General features: G+C 35.4%; 2 protein-coding genes across 2 annotated transcripts; one reads left to right on the top strand and one right to left on the bottom strand.

Moving 5' to 3' along the window:
• The first annotated feature begins 13,321 nt into the window (after nucleotides 1–13,321).
• On the top strand, nucleotides 13,322–15,477 carry LOC306872568 (homeobox protein MSH-B-like). Its single transcript, XM_079421175.1, has 2 exons — nucleotides 13,322–13,714; nucleotides 14,620–15,477. The coding sequence occupies exons 1-2, from the start codon at nucleotides 13,363–13,365 to the stop codon at nucleotides 15,021–15,023; spliced, it is 756 nt and encodes a 251-aa protein (XP_079277301.1). The 5' UTR covers nucleotides 13,322–13,362; the 3' UTR covers nucleotides 15,024–15,477.
• An 825-nt stretch (nucleotides 15,478–16,302) lies between these two features.
• On the bottom strand, nucleotides 16,303–17,476 carry LOC306872179 (uncharacterized protein). The gene is made up of 3 exons (XM_079420630.1): nucleotides 17,383–17,476; nucleotides 16,850–16,999; nucleotides 16,303–16,781 (listed from the first exon to the last, which is right to left on the bottom strand). The coding sequence occupies exons 1-3, from the start codon at nucleotides 17,426–17,428 to the stop codon at nucleotides 16,678–16,680; spliced, it is 300 nt and encodes a 99-aa protein (XP_079276756.1). The 5' UTR covers nucleotides 17,429–17,476; the 3' UTR covers nucleotides 16,303–16,677.
• Between the last annotated feature and the right edge of the window lie 2,521 nt (nucleotides 17,477–19,997).

Genomic DNA, 19,997 nt, shown 5'->3' with positions numbered 1-19,997 from the left:
ATATTTTCTGTATGATATTTTCATAGCAGACTTAAATTTCTTTGAATCATCTGGTTACTGTAGACTTTAATTGTCAAGAAACACTTTGCGTAAATATTCAGCTTAACATTTTGTGTTCCATGGAAAAAGAAAGTCATACAGGTTAGTAAAATGACATGGGGATGAATAAATGATGACAGAATTAATTTTTTTTGTGTAAACTACATCTTTAAAACACAGCAGACCTTTGATGTTCTCTGACATCAAGAATTGAATTTACTTCACTCTTATTGCGAGGCTTTTTGGGTCTTATTTCAGTCATAAATCATTATCAGGCTTTCCCAAAAATCATTGTTCTTCTCCCAGGGATTCTTTCAGTTTTCTTCAGGGTAAATCCTAGGACTTTAAAGCCTTTCCAGTGAATTGCAAAGACATACCATCACCAAAAAAAAAAAAAGTACTGACAGTGTCAAAGAGGAGGCTTGTTAGGGGTTTTGCCCTACTGCATTTTGAGGGATAATTTTGGTTATCTTAAGTCTAATGCACACAGTCAGAAAAAAAAGAAGAAAGATTGGCTTCATACACCCCAGAAAAACAGAACCAGACAAGACTTAAATACTCCCTGTTTCCTGTTGTTGTGCCGTCATGTTTGTTTGTCATCTGAAAAACTTTGATGGATTCTGTAAAAAGAAACAGCATGATGAAGATGCGCAATGGATGCACATCTAAATGACTTTTTATTACAACATCCTGTGGTCGTTTGAGAGTTGTACTATAATCAACGTTGTTTGTTTACTATAGTGCTTATAGTATCTAACTAAATGTCAGATCAGGGGCGTGTTTCATAAAACAAGTTTACCAAATAAGCCAGGCTTATTTCAGATAGTCTGACTTATTTTGAACCAAATCAACTGGCAATAAATCAGATTAACTGAAACAGGCCCCAGGATGCATCAGTTGCATACAAACTTACACGAGTTTGTGGACAAACACACACACATGTGCTGTTTACAAGCTTCAAAAGTATCATAAAATCAATTATATGACACTCGATTCCAAAAAAGCAGGGAACAGAAATTTGCATTCATTCAGTGAGCAGATGCTTTTATCCAAAGCAACTTACAAAAGAGGATAATCGTATAAGCAATTGGTCATAAAATGTAAGCGTTTATTCACTTTTGAACTTTCTTTAGCCAATTCAAATGAATCACTGGGTCAGGGAGTCATTTGAAAAAGATCCGATTTAAAGGAATCAATTTATGATTCAGACATCGCTACTCGGTTATAAATTATGATTCTCAATTATGCAGTCAACAATTTTATGGCATGTTCGACATCTTTCATTATAGTAAAAATAGTGGACTGGATACTCCAGAGAAAAAAAAAAAGTCATAAAGTTCAGAATGATGGACAACTGGTCTAGAACTGACAAGTCTGATGCACATTAACACGCATTGCATGCATAAATTAGTCCTATCAAATGGCTTGTTTAGCAGCACACCTTACACATAAAAACAGCACTGCAGCAGTTTCATTAGGGTCGCTAGGTTCTTTAATTTACAATAATTGGGGCGCTGAGGGTATTTTGCGTTTATATTTGCACGGATAATAGCAACGAGTCAACTGCTCGAGGGGAGTCTGTGCTGTTTTATTGAACGAGGACCAGTTTCCAAATCCCAGTCCTAATCATCAAAAGTCAAACAGCAACAGTGGTGAGCTTTAAAGAGCAACTTCTTCAACAAGTTTATCCAGTTCGATTTAATTGTGCAATTACTTTGCAGTACAATCATTTGGCTCATATCAGAGGTATTTGTTTCCAAGTTCTGCGGTTGCTCTTGTTAATGTTTGCGACTGGGATTCGAGCAGGAGAAGCAGGTTCCAAATCAGCGTGGAAGAGCAACTTCTCCTAGAGCTAATTACACTGGGGGAGGAGGCCGTTTTTCTCATTTATTTGACCCAACATCATGATGCAATTTGGTTTTATCACCGACGGAATACTTATAGAGCGGCTGTACGATTTCCTGTAACAAACACGTGTGTTGTGCCATTAGAGTGAGTGATTTCACACAGCGGGTTGCCAGTCGTGCACAAGTTCCCTCATTGCTGGGAAAAAACAACCGCTAATGGAAATGTTATTTAGCCTTATTGTGGGTTTATTGCTTTTCCGTGTTGTACCTAAGGAGGACATGCAATGCAGATAAATCGTGAAAAGTAAAAGAAACATGCGTTTACGTTACCTAGGAATGTTTACATGAAGCAGCCTGAACTGATGACTGATAAAGGGTTGTTTGTGTTCATAGATATTCACATGGACAGATCCACATCAAATCCAAAAGTAGATGAACTGGCCATAATTAATCAGGGAGTTTCGATGCCATACAAAAAACATGTTGGGTTCTCCAAAGAACCTTTCAGTGAACAGATCTTATAATAACCATTTTTTCTCAATGTGAAGAACATTTGAAAGCTCTAAAGAAGCTTTTCCGCTAACCTTTTGTGCAATGGAACATTTCCATGGACGTTAAGGTTCTTTGTGAAACCATGGACGCCAAAGAACTTTTATTTTTAAGAAAGTGAAGAATATTTGAATAATCTAAAAGGGAAGGGAATGGAAAGGTTCCATTTTAAGGTTCTTCATGGAACCACTGTTGGCATTAAAGAATCTTTATTTTTAAGAATATGAAGAACATTTGAAAAAAAGAACCTTTTGTAGAATGGAAAGGTTCCATTTGATATTTAAGGTTCTTTATGGAACCATTTATGGCATTAATGAACCTTTATTTTTAAGAGTGTGAAGAACATTTAATTAATCTAAAGAATACTATAAAGAAACGTTTGTGGAATGGAAAGGCTCTGTGGATGTTAAAGGTTTTTCATGGAACCATAGATGCCAATATTTTTATGAGTGTTTAGTTTATTATGAAACCCAGAGTTTGCTCTTATAAAGTTCAAGTGAGCCCACCAAGTTCCTCGGGCTTCAATACTAGACACGCAAGCATAGGAGTCTACCTCTGTGGAGAAGCATATTATTGTAAAATCCCAAGTGCCCTGGGACATCCATTAAGTAAATTCAAAGCTAACCCACCAGCCGTCTCCAGCCAGCTTGACCCTCTTTGGATCCTCTGAGTTAAATAATACAAGCTATTTCAACACAGGAGATCAAGAAGATATGTGCCCAGCAAGAAGCCTATTTTGTGTAAAGTACCCAGCATTGGAGTGATATTAGATAAATGAGATCAAAATTACATTACTGAGCTCTTTATGGAGCTGTGAAAAAAACATTGCCCACAGGTATGTTGCTTGGCCTCGTAATTCGCTCCAGAATCGTTACCATCTGGCCTGACATTGGGGAATGCTTCTCTCTTAAAAACCTCAAAGCAAATGATACAAGGAAAATGCCATGTTCATAACCTGGTTTAGTTTTGCTGGAGGCTTACACACACATACACACACACACGCGAGTGCTCACGGGCTCTCGGGAATTGCGAGGCTAAGATAATGCCGCTTTCTGGCATTTGGGTTGGAGGGAACTTTGTGGAGCCAGGACTCTTTTCTGCATTAGATGTTGCTCCTCATATTAATTAAAATAAGCAAAGGCTGCTTTACTGTCAGCTCATATCCATGTATGAGTGAGCCTGTAATTAATTTACAGTAAATCCTCTTGAAATCTTCAAGATGTGAAAGTAAACCCACCAGACCACCAGAGACACCCACACACCCAAAGAATGGCTAAAAGTTAATACATGAACGAATCAATAAAGGAACGAATCAATCAGTAAAACAGATACAGATGCTCTCCTGGAATTAATTACAATGAGCACCATCCATGATGGTGATTATGTGAGAAAAAAATATTGCTTATAATTGTATTTCACAGTATAAAGAACAATATTGATAGAAAAAATAACAAAATATATATATATTTATACATGCAAATATTTTAATTAAAAATGTATAAGCAAACTAACTGATACCACCTAAAATGATGTTGTTTTAAATGTTATTTAATTCATATTTTTAACTATCCATTGTATTTTATTTATAAAGTATAATCTTGATATGAAATTACACACATATACAAATAACATACAAATATGTAACATAAATATTTAACTGATACCACCAAAATGATTATCAATTTGAAATTATATACATGAATGGATAGCTTAAAAGTATTATTTATTGTTTCAAAATGTTTATTTCTTTTTACAATACAATGTGTTTAAAATAGATTCATGAAGCTTTAGGAAAAAAGAAAATAGTGGATTTAGTGGATTCAGCATGCCATATAAATGAAATAATTATATATATATATATATATATATATATATATATATATATGCAACTAGTTCTTAATGGCAGGAGTTGTTGTGGTCACATCTCTAAAATAAAGGCTGAATCTAACACATTCCTGAAGCCGGGGTTTTCGCTAAAGGGCATCGCTGACCTGTCAGCACACATAAGGAGCCATTGAGCGAGCCGTGAGAGCACCTGAGGGTTCGCCAGGAGCTGCCCGCCGTCCCGTCGCCCCCGCACCCCGCCACCGTACGAGAAAAAGCTGTTGTTAATAAAACTTTAAAAGACAAGGATGAAAAGGAGGAGAAATTGAGCAACCCGGGCTGTATTATTTCTTCTCTGTGAGGGAGCTGCCCTCTCGCTGGGCAGGCCGGCAGTGTCAACCCTTCGGGGAGGGAGGCGTGAGGACGGGACAGGGATGGGACGGGTATTTGACCATGGCCGCCCCCGGGGCAAAGCAAATCATTTGCTTCTCAGAGGCTTCAAAGGGAGGCAATTACACTTAAGTAACCGTATGAATAGATTGTCTTGCCGGGGAGCATTGAGAGAGGAAAAACAGAGAAGTGCTTTGAGGAAGATACCACACCTCATCCAAACATGTTGCGCCAAACAAGCCCGGCAACTGTCTGTAATTTCCCAGCCGATGGAATAACGAACTATTAAGAGCGCCAATCGCATTCAGCAGGCCGCTTTGCGAAAAAAACACTACCCACAAAGTCAGTCGCCATCTACTTCGAGAGAGAGAGAGATTATTAGAGAGTCCTTTGAGTCTTACCTCACCTGCGGAGAGAGGACTATAGAGCTCAGTGGGCAAATAGAGATCACAGCAGCTGCCAGAGCTGTTAGCCAAAGCGCCCTACGGAGAGGAAGAAAAGAGGATGCGAGGCCTTTCAGTTCACCGCCACTTAGTAACAACAGCCTTGTGGAAAAGCTTGCGGAATGGGAAAGACAAATCCCCGTGCAACTAAATATTAGAGCTCTCTTTCTTACGCCATTATATATAGGGCTCATAGCGAACGTCAAATGCAAGGGACAAAACAAGAGCGGCGGCTAATATATAGCCGTGTGGACAGACAGGACACAGAAATGAATGTCTCAGCGGGGAAAATCTATTAGAATGCAGATATCAGCAAAAAGGGTCATGCATGGCAGATGCTGAGTGGAAAAACTTTAGAAACCCTCGCGGACAAAGGAAATTTGTAGTGTGAGAACAGTCTGACAAGCCACTTCGGCATAATGAGCTAATTATATTTGTTTGGAGTCTGAAGGTGCTTGGTAGGTTTGCTATGAATAATAATTACCTAATCAAATAGAGAAAAAAATAAGTATTTTTATGAACACAAGTGAGGACATGACAAAACAAGTCATTGTGCGTCATTTTTCAGATTAATGGATGTACTTATTGGCTCAGTTTCAAAACTTTGTAGACTACTTTTTATTATAAATTAATACTTTTTATTCAGCAAGAATGCATTGAATTGATCACAAATGACATAATTGCTATTTTTTATATTAAACAAAGAATCCAAAAAAAAAAAAAAAATGAACATTGATAATAAAACAAAGTTATGGCTGCTTAAAATTCAGCTTTGCCATCACAGAAATAAATGACATTTTAAAATATATGAAAATAGAAAACAGTTATTGTAATCTATAATAATATTTCACAATATTACTGTTTTTACTGTATTTTTTATTAAATAAATGCAGCTTTGGAGAGAAAAAAGAGACTTCTTTCAAAAAACTTGAACACAACTAACTTGAAACAGCTAGTAATACACTGAATAAAAAAGGAAACTGAAATAGTATTTTTTTTGTAAAACATAATTCAATAATCTTTGTTTTATTTACAACTTTGAAAAATAATTTTTTACAGCATTAGTGTGTGTATGTGTGTGTGTGTGTGTGTGTGTGTGTATATATGTTAGGCCCAAAAATATATTTTAAATTGTCTTTTGTTTCATTATTATGCTCATGATGCCTCACAATCTATATGTATAGAGCTCAGTAGGTTTTGTAACACAGTCTGTAACTTAGAAAATATCGCCCTGTTTTTTGTTTACCCATACAGTAGCACCACTTCAGCCACTCTGCCACTTCATCGATGTGGATGTGAAAGCAGTCATCAATGGTCTAATCTCTTAATCAATTCCTCATAGCTACTGCTAATTACCCAACTCTTGATAACAGGCCTCAGAAGAGCCTTTGAAATGCAACAATGTCAATTACCTGTAAGGTGGATTAATGTAAGCTTACTGGCCCTGTGATCTTCCTCTTGACCCTCCCCTCCCTCTCCTCCTCATTCTCCTCACACAGCAAGACACACATCCCTGTAAGGCATTACCCACGCATCTCATTTACATCGCCCTGCAGACAATTATAACACTCAGAAAAGTGCAATTGTGTTTTCTACCTCATTAAGCAATAGAACAACAAAGCCCCGAGTTCCCTCTTCCCTTCGCTCAACTTTAGCCTCTTTTTCCCGCACACCTTCTGTCCGAGAGAGGTGGAAGAAAAAAAAACAGGGAAGGAAAGCCTTTTGAGAAATAAGTGCATTTACTGTAAAATATGTATTTCATTTCCCACCTCTTGTTTATTTTAATTATTCAATTAAAATAAGTTATTTAAATTACTTTTATAAATATATGAATGCATTGTTTAGTATTTATTATTTTTAAATCATATTATTCAATTTTTTTCATTTTAATACAATACTTTATCAAATATATTAATATATATGTATAGTTATTATTATTTATCATTTTTGTAATGTATTCTTTATTTGTCTCTTTTGATTCCCCCACAGTTTCTCATGTTTAAATTCAAATAAAAGTTATAATTTTTATATATTTTTAAGATTTATTATTTGCCTATCTTTTAATTCCCCCAGATTTTTTTTTTTTACTTTTAGATTACAGTATTTGTTTTTATTTACAATATATTAATGTATTTTTAGTTTGTCTTATTTATTTATCTTATTTTTCATTCCCCCATAGGGTTTTAATTATTAAATTAAAATAAATACTTTATTTAAAATATATTAATATTTTTTATATCAGTTCGTATTCATTATTTATCTCATTTTTTAAAATATATTCAAATATATTTAGTTTTTGTTATATTTATTTATTTTTACACTGATATTTTGCCCATATTTTTTTTACTCTAACTGAGAAAACCCAGTAAATATAATGTTTTGATGCAGTGGCTAGAAATTCCTCACTCAAGCAAACTAACAGAGAAACTTTGTATTCGTCTTTTGTCCGAATCCTAACAACTTTTCCCAAGGTCTTTGACCTCAGTAACTAATAAAATAAACTAGGTTCTGGATGGAAGCCGATCTTTCATACTAATCTAGAATCAGCTTCTATATCACCTGATTCAGAAATCAAACTGTTGATCGAAAAGAAACTACAAAACTGCTCGAGGATCAGCGCAGACACTGTGAAACAGACATCTGCCCAGAGACAGCGGCTCCGACCTCCTGCCTCGTGTCCTGTGAACGTTGTTAAAAGCTCAGCGCTCCCCTCTATTCTCATTGAGAGAGACCAAAGAGTGTTTATTCAAAGAGTCATTTCAAGCCACCGGCCCCCTGGTGCCTGGCTTTTTCATGGTAAAACTTTCAAATTGTAATCTCAGGAGAACCAAGCACACATATTTGTTCATGCCTGATCTCCCACATAATCAAATGACACCAGATGGCAAGCCGAAGGAGATGCCAGTGGACCTATAAAAAAGGAAAATGAAATGCCATCATAAGAATACCGAAGAATATAAAAAGTAATTTTACGAGCCCCTAAAAATAGGTTTCAGATTTTCAGCCCTAAAGCAATTCATCCTACCTCTACTAAAACTTTAAAATCAGTAACATTGAACAAAGTTTTTTTTAATGAGTAAAACGTTTGAAAAACATAGGATGTATCAAATTCCCTCTCACGTTCCACAGGTTTGAGGTTATCCTCAACTCACAAAGATCCACTTTTCTGTCACACCTTCTTTAACAATACATTCACGAATACTCGCACGTAACGACTTGAAACTGAATTCATATGCAAATCACGTTATTTGACTGGAAAAACACTCTGTAGTAGTTCATGATGAAGTCCAATGGGAACGAATGTGTGGAGTGATACTATTGTCAAGTTTTGCGGTCACGTAACCATAACTCAAAATTAGTGGCGTGAACTGTGAAGCGTATTAAGATGATTTAGGTCAATTTGTATATTCAGCTGTGCCACAAATAAGCACAGTTTCGTATTGCAATCTTACTCAAGTCTACAGCCAAAAGAAAAATACTCACTCCAAGACCTTCCAAGTGCTGGAATTCATACAATAGCCCGCGGTTTGAGATGTGACCCCAGCAGTTAAAGCGTAATTTAGGCAGCTGCGGGAGTCTTCATGAGAAATAACAGTGCATCTTTGGCCACTAACTACCTATGAAAGTGTGGAGACATTCCTGGTTAGAATGAGTGACCATGGAGTCACCACAGTGCATGCTTATGCACACACACACACACACACACATAACTATTCATGGTTGATCGGTGTAAATATAGAACAGTCACAGAAGCATTCACAAACATAGACACTTGTAGGGCTCTGTTTCAAAACCTAATGAGCTGCCTACGTAGGCAACATCCTCCTAAATCAGAAAAAAATCAACCTCATAATCCTACAATAAGAGCATGAGATATACAGGACCAACAACTGACCACAGTACTCTATGCATAAAAAGCACAACACACACAAATATTGAGAAAAATATTTAAATATGTGATAACTTTAAAGTTTTGATAATCATTTAATAATCATTACACAGTTGATGATAAATAACTTTGCCTCCGGAATTTGTGCGGAATGTGACGCACCTTAATTTTGTGAACAAAGTGTAACATTTGGCTTCCGGAAGTAAAAACTCCACTAATTTCCTCCATAGCAAAACTGATTTTTAACAATATCTGATAAACCTTTAAAGACAGACCTGTTGTGAGTTCCGAGGTTGTTAACTGATTTGTGCTTTTGTTGAACCCATCTGTTTCCATTAATTCAGCTTACTTTTAAAATAATCATGTTTAACAATAGAATCCCTGGTGAAAAACTATATTACCCATGTTTCTGTGCAGAAATGTCCACCAATCAGACAGACACAGCATCCATATTATATGCATATTTTGTCACAAATTTAAAATATATTATTTCTATACATCTAACAACTTTAAATGAATAGTTTTATATTTCCCATTGTTTTTAATTTGATTAATCTCATTCACAGTGCTTCATGGGATTGTAGTTCTTTCCCTCCCTAAAGCCATTATGTACACAGTCTCAAACCTTTGTCTTTTTGTCCGATTATCAAGTACTTTTTTTGCTTTAAATTAAAGTTTGTAATGTTGTGATTCTCCTTGTTTGAATTGATTTGCTTCATATCTTACAATGCTTTAATTAAGTCTTTTTTTTTCCTATATGGGAAAAGTGAATGGATAATATACTTTTGGAACCAGCACAACTGAAAAAAATACACTCTGTTGGGAAGTTCACACCACAACTATAACATTAACGGCACAGAGGAACATCATTGGATTCACTTTCCGAACTATTTTTTTTCTACCTGATGCACAGTAAAAATATTGGCAACCAATCAGAATGCACTCAACTTTAAAGCATTTAAAGCAGCAGATGATAAACTGCAGTAAGTGCTAAACTGAATTTTGTTCTGTGTTGGATGCTAATAATGTAGTTATTGTTATTTATCTTTATAGTTATCATTCTTGGTGTGAAAAGGGCACAAAAATCAAGCATATTATAACAACTTAAAATATTCTCTCTCTGTATGCATCTTACAAAGTTTTAGAACAAAGCCACAGCTTATTTGTTATTCTCTGATAAGGGTTTTTTTATTAATTTAATTTAAGATTACTAAACAGCCTGAAGGAAACTAGTCTAGTCCACTGTCAATGAACAACAGCGCCTATCTTTACACTATAGGACACTTCCATCACTCATTGAACACAAAGAGTTCTGTTGCAGAAAATAATAGATCTGTCGCATAGTGGGTTTAAACCTTTGTTGAGACATTACTGTAATGGGCAGAATACGCCCAGTGCATTCAGCGCTGGACAAATATAATACCCCCTCATCTGTCATCTGTTTCATAACAGTGTCAGCTATTTCCCAGTGTTAAATTCCTTATCTTTCTTTTCAAGTATTAGTCACAGTAACCCGTGTAACAGTCTGCCTCTTGAGTTCATGTGTATGTTATTCACTGGAAATGAATAAAATAAATGCTTTGTAAGAATGCATCGGTGAAGAACGTAAAGGCATCAATGGCACCAGGAGAACACTGCAAAGAACAAGGAGCTGAGAAGTAAGGTTTTTATGTATTTTATTTACACTACTTGCCAAAGCAAGCAAAATATGATTCAATATTTTTAAATTAAATATTATAACTTAATAAAAAATTATAATAATTTAAATTAAAAAAAAGATTTTTTTAAACAAATATATAGATTAGTCTTAATTTATTTTATTTATTTTTAATAAAATATGGCACACACTGTAAAGTGCCCTGAAGAAGTTATGAAATAGGGCATGCCATTTTTTTAGTAAAGCTATGTTTTTTCTTCCATTAAAAAAAATAATATTATGATAGTAAAATTATTTTTAAAATAAAAAGTTTTAACTTTTAAAGATTAACCATAGAAAAGGAAAGAACTATCTAATTATCCCAATAGTAAAGACTGAATGATTAGACAGAATGGATGCATGCATGAACGCATAAATACTCAAACAGACAGAGAATTCCTGGAATGTCAAGCACACACAATGACCAACATTTAAAGTGTGTAGTGTGCTGCTCTGATGTTGCTAAATTTGACTTGGCCTCTGGTTTTATGAACTGACTGAGTGGTTTCAACCAAGCTTGAAAATGACTGGAAGTGACTCCATGTGAAAAGAGTCGTTATTGGCTATATAAATTATGCAGCCTACAAAAGCCCAGCCTTCGGAGAGAGTCTGCTGACAGAAACCACATCCTTTTGTTGTAATGATGATGATTCTGATGATTATGTATTTGTTTGTAGTTGTGAGGGGTGTGTATAGGACAGTACTGAAGTTTAGGCTATTGCATCTATCTATCTATCTATCTATCTATCTATCTATCTATCTATCTATCTATCTATGGAGATTAGATTGCACATTTCATTCAGGTTACATCAGTAGCATCTCTCCTATATCCAATTAGATTAAGTTAAGGCTTCAGTTTTGTCCTCATCTGTTCTTTCCAAACGAGTCTTAAATTACAAAAGAGTCGACTCAATCAGGTTCACATCAACTATCTTCATTACAGCTATTAAAACGTGTTGATAACGGATCTTCCGTGATCATTTCAATTATTTATCCTTTAGATTGGCGGAGTTTAGTGCAGGGGGGCTTAGGGATACCAGTGAGTTTGATTTGATACCCACCAGGACAGATCTGGAAGAACCTTCGGCTTTTATTTGGAGAATATTAGAGCAGATCGTCTGCCAAATCGGTTCAAGGTGCCGCCAAGAATGAACAATGAATTAAATTGAATTAAATTGACCTCATCCGATAAATTGTCAAGAATATTTATGTATAGACCACTCAAATTCTTAAATTAATATATATTAACATTAATACAATAATAATAATAGGCAAAAAATGTTTTTTCTTATAGGTGTACGCATGCATTCACGTGTTCTTTTTTTGTTTTGGAAAGAGAAGTGAGTCTCAAACTTATTATAAACACTAAGGAGAGTTTGTTCACTCACTCAATAGTTTTTTTTCGGTTTTGGGAAAGTACTGGTTCATTTTCTTGACGTCACCGTTTGGCCTTGAAGCTATGCTCAGGACTACATATTTTGAGGACAATTGGTTAAGTGGAGTTAAACTGTTGCCTTTTCCTCCTCGAGGTACCTTCTCTTTTGATCCCACCGTCTCTGGCGCCTTCCAAAACGCAGCTCGTCTGGCTCTCTAAATGAGAGAGAAGAAAACTCTGCTCGCTTCTCAGCTGAGCCTTTTGTAACCTTAAAAGCCCGTGACATGCCTTAAATTGCCTAAGTATTGTGTAACTTACAGCCCTTTCGAATCAATTTCTGCCTTCACAAAAGCTTTTCTCAATAAAGCAACCATGTTTCCATATACATAAGAGATGCTTTAAAAAAAAAAAAAAAAAAAAAACTTCATATTTTAATAGAAAAAAATAGTATTGCTTTTAGTCTATAGCATAGTAGCCTACTATATAGTAGCCTAGTGTGCGTGTGTGGGCGTGTGTGTGTGTGTGTGTAACATTGGCTCTATATAGCCTATATATATATATATATATATATATATACATATAGGCCAGATTATAGCCTATAAAACTCTTTTGGTAAATGTTCGTTTTTTAATTTATTTTGCCTTTATAGTTGCTGTAGACTTTACTCGATTGTTCAAATGTTAAAAAATGTATCATTAAACAGCTGTATTCAAGTCATTTTATATAGCCTACTTATGTTATACAGGCTATGTTGTTGGCTAGCCTACATTTATTTCTATTTATTTACATGACAATAATTTCTTAACAACATTTACAAACTGTAACTTTGCGAACAAGGCATTGCTGTTTTCTTGTTTACCGTGTATTCCCAAAGTTTTGTTGTGGAGTAATTCCATTGTGCCTTTTCAATGACTTCTCAACAGTCGGATACAGATACTCTGAGCGCTTCCCCACTGTTTAATTGGGCTAAAATTGGTCTACTTTGTGCTCCAAAGAGTCAAGAGCCCCGAGGCCATCTATACATCATCTCAGCAAGACATCCGCGATTAAGTACTCATTTTTCTCAACATCCCCTTGATGTCTTGGTGTCAATTTGACCACATGACTTCTAAGAGGTTGGTTGTGATTGGTCCGAGAGTGCCCAAGGGGCACGTTCCGACCAATCAAATCGAGGCTTCTGTAAGTCATCTGGAAGAGCGCGCACGCTGATTGGAGGAGCGCAGTTTGCGAACTATTATAAGTGCACCGAGGCAGCGCAGGACCACAGCCTGTTAGAAATTGTTGGGACAACTTGCGGCGGATGGTTCACGATGAATCCTCCTAAGGGATCCGTTGAAACGACAGCTCAAGAGAAATCGGACTCGGACAGCGAGGAAAGTCAAAAGCCGAGAGATGTGACCACCGACACAGGACATAAAGTGAAGAAGACTTACCTCCCGTTCAGTGTTGAATCCCTGATGGCCAAATCCAGCTGCCAGGTCGCTTGTTCCCCGGCGAGACTGGGACTGGGACAGGACTTAGTAAGGACTTACTTTGCAGAGAAAACCAAAGTTTCTGTGGACAGTTTGTCAAGCGTTTCGGACAGCCTAAACGACGACAGTGAAGAATTAAGCGATGAACAGAGCACTTGGTCAAACTCCTCATCCTTCACATCTCCTCCTCGTAAGTGTTTCAACTATTTACAGTCATAACTGAGTTTTATTTTCTTTCAAAACAGTGTAAATATAATAATGCATAATCACCATCACCTTCATTATTCACAGACAGTATACTATATTTATGTATTGAATATACTTTTGTATATTTAGAAATTATTTAATCGTTTGAAAATAACACATTTTTATTATAAATAAATAAATTATTTTATAGAAAAATATTTTCAGTGTTATTGGTACCTTTACCAAAATGACAAAACTAGAAATATGTATTTGCCAGTAAAAACTAGTGTTTGCAAGGCAACCAAAGGTTAAAGTTTGTTTATAATATTATTCAAATGTTAGTTTTATGTTATAGAAAGAAAGAATGCTTAAAAATAATATTTTAAAAACTTAATAATAATCTATATTTAGACATTTTAACCATCACACCTTTATAACTGCTAAATAGAGAACTGCTACAGTTGGGCTACTATAATAATAATAGTCTACAAGCAACAACGACAACAAAAATATTTATCTATTAAATATTAAACAACTGCCGTACTAATTAATAATTAATCAGTAAAAGTAAATCATAATTTATTTAAGAAAAACATTATACTTGCTATTGTGAAATGACAATTTAAAAAATATATATATTTGCATCCAAAATCTGTTTGGAAGCAAAATAATAAAGTTAAGGTGTGTTTTTTTTTTTTTTTTTTTTTTTTTTAAATACAGATAGGCCTAGATTCAAACCAGATTTCAGATAATTTTGTAAGAAAGAAAGAAGGGTTTTCAGAAATGCACGAGGAAGAAAGACAAAGTCATTTGGAGACTTTTTCGTATTTCTAACGAATTTTTAAAATATATATATATATATATATATACATATATATATATATATATATTATTTCGCGTTTCCTCCAGGTCACCCGAGCCCAACGCCGTGCACCTTACGCAAGCACAAGACTAATCGCAAGCCGCGCACGCCCTTCAGCACCTCCCAGCTGCTGTCCCTGGAGCGCAAGTTCAGACAGAAACAGTACCTCTCCATCGCCGAGCGGGCCGAGTTCTCCAGCTCCCTCAACCTCACCGAGACTCAGGTCAAGATCTGGTTCCAGAACAGGAGGGCGAAGGCCAAGAGACTTCAGGAGGCCGAGCTGGAGAAGTTCAAATGCGCCTCCAAGCCGCTTCTGGCCCCCTTCGCGCTGCCCTTCCCTCTGGGATCCCCATCATCTCTGTACGGACCTCCAGCCTCTTTCCCGCGGCCCGTTCCGATGCCAGGACTATTTAACGGACCCGTGTCCTATGGGATGTATTATTTGTCTTAAAAACATTAATCAGACGGCTTCTTCCACTTTGAAATGACTTGCGCAAATATGAACGTTCACATGGGAAATTAGGCTATAATAGCGCTGGTAATTGCTGGATAACTTTAACCAACAACATGTACTTTTGTAGGCTAATTAATTTGTGGAACAGTTTATAATTACTCTTGGTTATTATGCCTACTGTAATTAATTCTAATATCATCACGGACACGGTAATGCCACGAGTTAACCCAGTTCCCTAAAGCCACGTGAAATCGCGGAAGGAGGCTGCTGTATATTTTTGTCGTGTTGTATACTGGCGTGCTCTTGTGGAGCAGGTATGTGTGTAACTCTTTTAAGATCATCTGACACGGTGGTTATCCGTCAGAAGAAGTACTTATTGGGCTTATGTTGGAAGTGCCTTGAAAGACCAAATATTTATTAGTCTAAAATAAAATAAAAAATATTCTTTCTTAAGTTTATCCGTTTCCCTTTTGTTATATCGTCTTATTTCTGAAAGCCTATTATTGTGTTTGTAGTAGCCTATCTGGCACTGATAAAACAATTTTCGTATTTCTGATTTTATTTATATGCTACTAATATTTAGTTATTCGATTTATTTAAATTTGCACATTTTGGAAATAGGTTGCATAAAAGCTGCAGGGACTGATCCACATAAACGTGCGGAATATTAAATATAAATGGTCCTCCGTTTTATAAACCGCCAGAGCTTTATAAAATAATTATCTAAAATAGTCAAAGTGCGATTTGCATATTAACCAATCACAGATGTAGTACTTAAAAATTAGAGAACTTCTCACATTTACACCCAATTTTAGAAGTTTTTATCTATCTATCTAGTTTATTTTGATTTATTTGAACAGATCTGAAGTCGTGACATCAGTCGGGAGATTTGAAGTTAACATTAACTTTTAAAATAATGTTTGTTTAATTCAATTTTATTTTGTTGGACAAAATCACAGGGAAAATGACTATTTGGTCAGATTTAGGTTACATAAGTGTTCTTGTTTATTGCATAGCCTAATGAATATGCAAAAATGTAGGCTACTTATGCAATTATTTTGAGGAGCTAGTTTATTATTATTTTTTATTTTTTTGAGCATTAGTAGGCTAGTGAAAAAGCTCCATCCTCGACTCTTACCCTGCTTCTATTTGTCTATTGTCCAAGAGATGGCGCCATCTGAAACTGTTTAACAGGCATTACTAGCTATATATTTGAGCCACAAAACCTTTACCAAGTTTTCAGTTGACACCTATACAAGAAAAGAAAAGAAATAATGCAGTAGTAGCTATCCCTGATTTTAATGCGTGACAAACACAGAAAATCTGATCTCAATTTTCAAACCTCAGATGGTACTTATTAATCATTATTAACTACAAACTTTATTTTAAAGTGATATCTCAGTTATTTGTTCATTTTGCGTGATCTGTGTACAGATTGTACCTTGTAGGAACACAATAGACACTTCTTGACTGCTTTTATTGTTGCTTGCAAAAAGTTATTCAGCATTGCTGTTTGTAACATTTTGTTGCAATTCGTTGAGGCTTTTAAATGTTCAGTGCAATTTCATATAATCACACCACCAAGGTTACAGAAAGGTAGAGTTCAGCTAAAGCGCAAGTCTTTAATGATTCTGATTACAGGTTTGTTGGCTTAGTTGCAGAGGTCAGTCCTGCAGCACACAGCCTTCACTTCTGGAGCGAGCAAATAACTCCAGCAGGCCGACATGCTTATACAGGAACGGATAGAAGGAGGAGCTGTGGAAACAATACAAATAAGTGTTCTGTACTATCTGTTTAAGGGTTGTGATGATTGCTGAACTCACCCGTTAAACCAGCTCTTAATGTGATGTTTCCACAGGCCGTCATGTGGGAAAGACATGTCTGCACTGATGGAGTGCAGGGGTCCCCATTCCCTTTGGAAACACACAGGTTACACTTCAGTGCCATTCCTTTGGATGATAAGAGAGCAAGATCTGAGACAGAAAAAGAGAAGAGAAAAATATTAGTGATTGAAGAAAATACGTTACTTGCATATAACACAAAAATAAAGGTTCCAAAATGTAGGGTTTTTGCAGAGATGGACCATTTTTTGGTTCCCCAAAGAAGCTTTCAGCGATCAGTGAAAAAAATAATTTCAATAATCAGTGAAACATTCTTAAAAGAACCATTTTTCTTAAGAATATCTAATCTGAAGAACCTTTTTCCCACTGTAAACACCTTTTTGTGGAATGGAAAGATTCCATGGATGTTAAAGGTTCTTTATGGAACCATAGAACAATCACAGCGCTTTCATGAAAAGTTTCAAATTTTAAAAGTTGGACCAGATATAATAATTTAAATAAACAATCAGGCTTACCATGAGTAAGAAGCAACAGGATACAAACAGCGCAAAACGGCTTCATTTCTTACCAAAAAGATGACTGCTGAAGGACGTTTCTCACTCTGTAAATGGAATCAAGTGGACTGATACACTTTTAAACAGTCAGTGGGAGGTTTCTCCTATCCTGAAATGTGCGTCATTACTAATCTTAAGTAATGTGATTGTTAAATGGTCGTGAAAATGTCTTGTAAAAGAAAATCTACATACATGTTTTAACTTAAGAGTTATGTGGAAACTAGACTCTTCTCTCTCTCTCTCTCTCTCTCTCTCTGTATATATATATATATATATATATATGCATATATATAAAAAAAACATGTATTATACGTAGGCTATTATATTTAACATAATACATATATTAAGTGTGTGTGTGTGTGCACGCGCATGTTTTTGTGACAAATGAGGGTATAAATTTGTATAATGACACAGGTATGACACAGGTATTACAAGGTGAAGGTGACTTTTCAGGACATTGACCCATGTCCCCACTTATAAATCATACAGAGTGAGTTTTTTTTTTTTTGGGAAAGTTGAAATGCACAGTCTCCTGTGAGGGCTAAGTTTAGGTGTAGGGTAGGTGTAGGGCAATAGCACATACAGTTTATACAGTATAAAACCATTACGCCTATGGGATGTCCCCACTTTTCACAAAAACAAACGTGTGTGTGTGTGTGTGTGTGTGTGTGTTTGCAAAATCAACCATTTTTATTGCTGTATGATGAAGCATGCATGATCTAAAGAGATTTTACAATGTTACATTTTTTTCTAGAATTACTGAGTTGTTACATTTGTGCAGCAGCAGAGTGAGATCTATTCATTATTTGTGAAACATCACAAAGGCATCATTCACTGATGGTACATGATGACCCAAGACTGTAACATGGTGTAATACATTTTTATCAGCACAAATAAATGCCAAGGTCACACAAAGTCAGTTCAGCAATGTTTGTTCTATTTGCCATTATTTAATAAGAATAAGTGACAGGAATGACATTTTGTTATTGCCATTCCCATTGCTATAAACTAACAAACAGAAGAGACTGGAAAAGTGTAGTGCCAGAATAATGAAGTGCATAAACTTATGGCAGTTTGCACCTATGCACTTTATTTGTGGCCTCTGGACAATAAATTTATATGAGCAGTTTGGACTATTTTTCATGTGCGGATCTTATTTGTTTTTGATATAAACTAACAAACAATTACAAGAATGAGCTGCAGTACATTTTTATGTTGCATTGTAAATGAAAATTATGAATACATGAAACTGTTTAGGAGTCATATTTTAGCTAATTTCAACGAGTAACTAAATTTACCATTGTTATTCATAACTGATGAAAGAGACAAATACGATTCAAGAATGTAATAAAAAAACAGTTCACTGTAAAGTGATAGTTTACTCAAAAATCATTTACTTCGGTTGTTCTTCTGTGATATTGAAGAATGTCTCAAGAATGAAGAATGTTTCTTTTTTTTTGTCCACATGGCTTCCAACGTTTAAAAATCTTCTGTGTTCCATATAGGGGAAAAAAAATCATACAGGTCTGGAACAACATGAGAGTTAAATCTTTGACTAATTTATACTGTTTCCTGACTTAGACATTCAGCAATAAAGAGAGAAGAAGCAGTGTGATGGAGTGAGGCTAACTACACTTTATTCAATGCAGTACAGTATCAGGTGACTCCTCTGATCCAGAACACACAAGAGACAGAACACACATCAGTGTAACGTTCAACATACTGTCACGTAAAGAGAAAAATAAAATAAAACTATGTTTCAGGTTTATGTTTTAAGTTTTGGTGGCTGTTGTTTAAGTCTTATGGCTACCAAGGGTCACATTTGTATATTTCTCCATTTCCCTTTCATGTGATACTTGAAATGCTGAGGAAATCGTGAAGCAACGTGATTGCCAACAGCACTGGCTTTATGTGCAAGGATGTACTTAAAAACATATTTAAATAAAGCTTATGAAAAAGGTTGTCGCGCTACATGACATCACTCCCTTTAAGTGCTGCTGAAAGTATTTTACAAAACCCCAAACACAAATCCAAAAAATATATTGCAAAATAATTTGTTAATACTGTAGATACATGACACTGTATTCTCACATATTATACATAATCATAAAAAACCCTGTAAGATTTTCCATATCAGTTAAAACAACATACAATAAATTCTTCCAACAAGAGGATGATTAAGAGAAAGTCTTTCTGAAACCTTAAGTTAGAAAGCATAAAAAAGAAAAGAAAGAAAAACACTGTTAAATCTATTTTCCCTGCTATGACAGTGAACTGACCTGAACAAAAATGTATCTCAAGTTCCCTTCGCCAAGCATACATGAATTAAACAAATGATTATTTCAATACACACTACTATACTGAGAGCGATGGAGCACCTTCGTACAATATCATATTATTTTAATAGTTGGTAATTAAAAACGAGTTCAAAAGAACAACATTAAAGGGACAATTCACCCAAAAACTACTGTCATCAATTACTCTCCTTCATATTGTTGCAAACCTGTACTTTTTATTTCATGTAGGAAATAAAAATAATAATTTTACTGAGATGCTGAATCGTTTCCATACAATGA

The sequence above is a fragment of the Barbus barbus genome, assembly GCF_936440315.1.
Source record: "Barbus barbus genome assembly, chromosome: 7".
NCBI classification, from domain to species: domain Eukaryota; kingdom Metazoa; phylum Chordata; class Actinopteri; order Cypriniformes; family Cyprinidae; genus Barbus; species Barbus barbus.
This window is presented reverse-complemented; position numbering and strand designations above follow the sequence as displayed.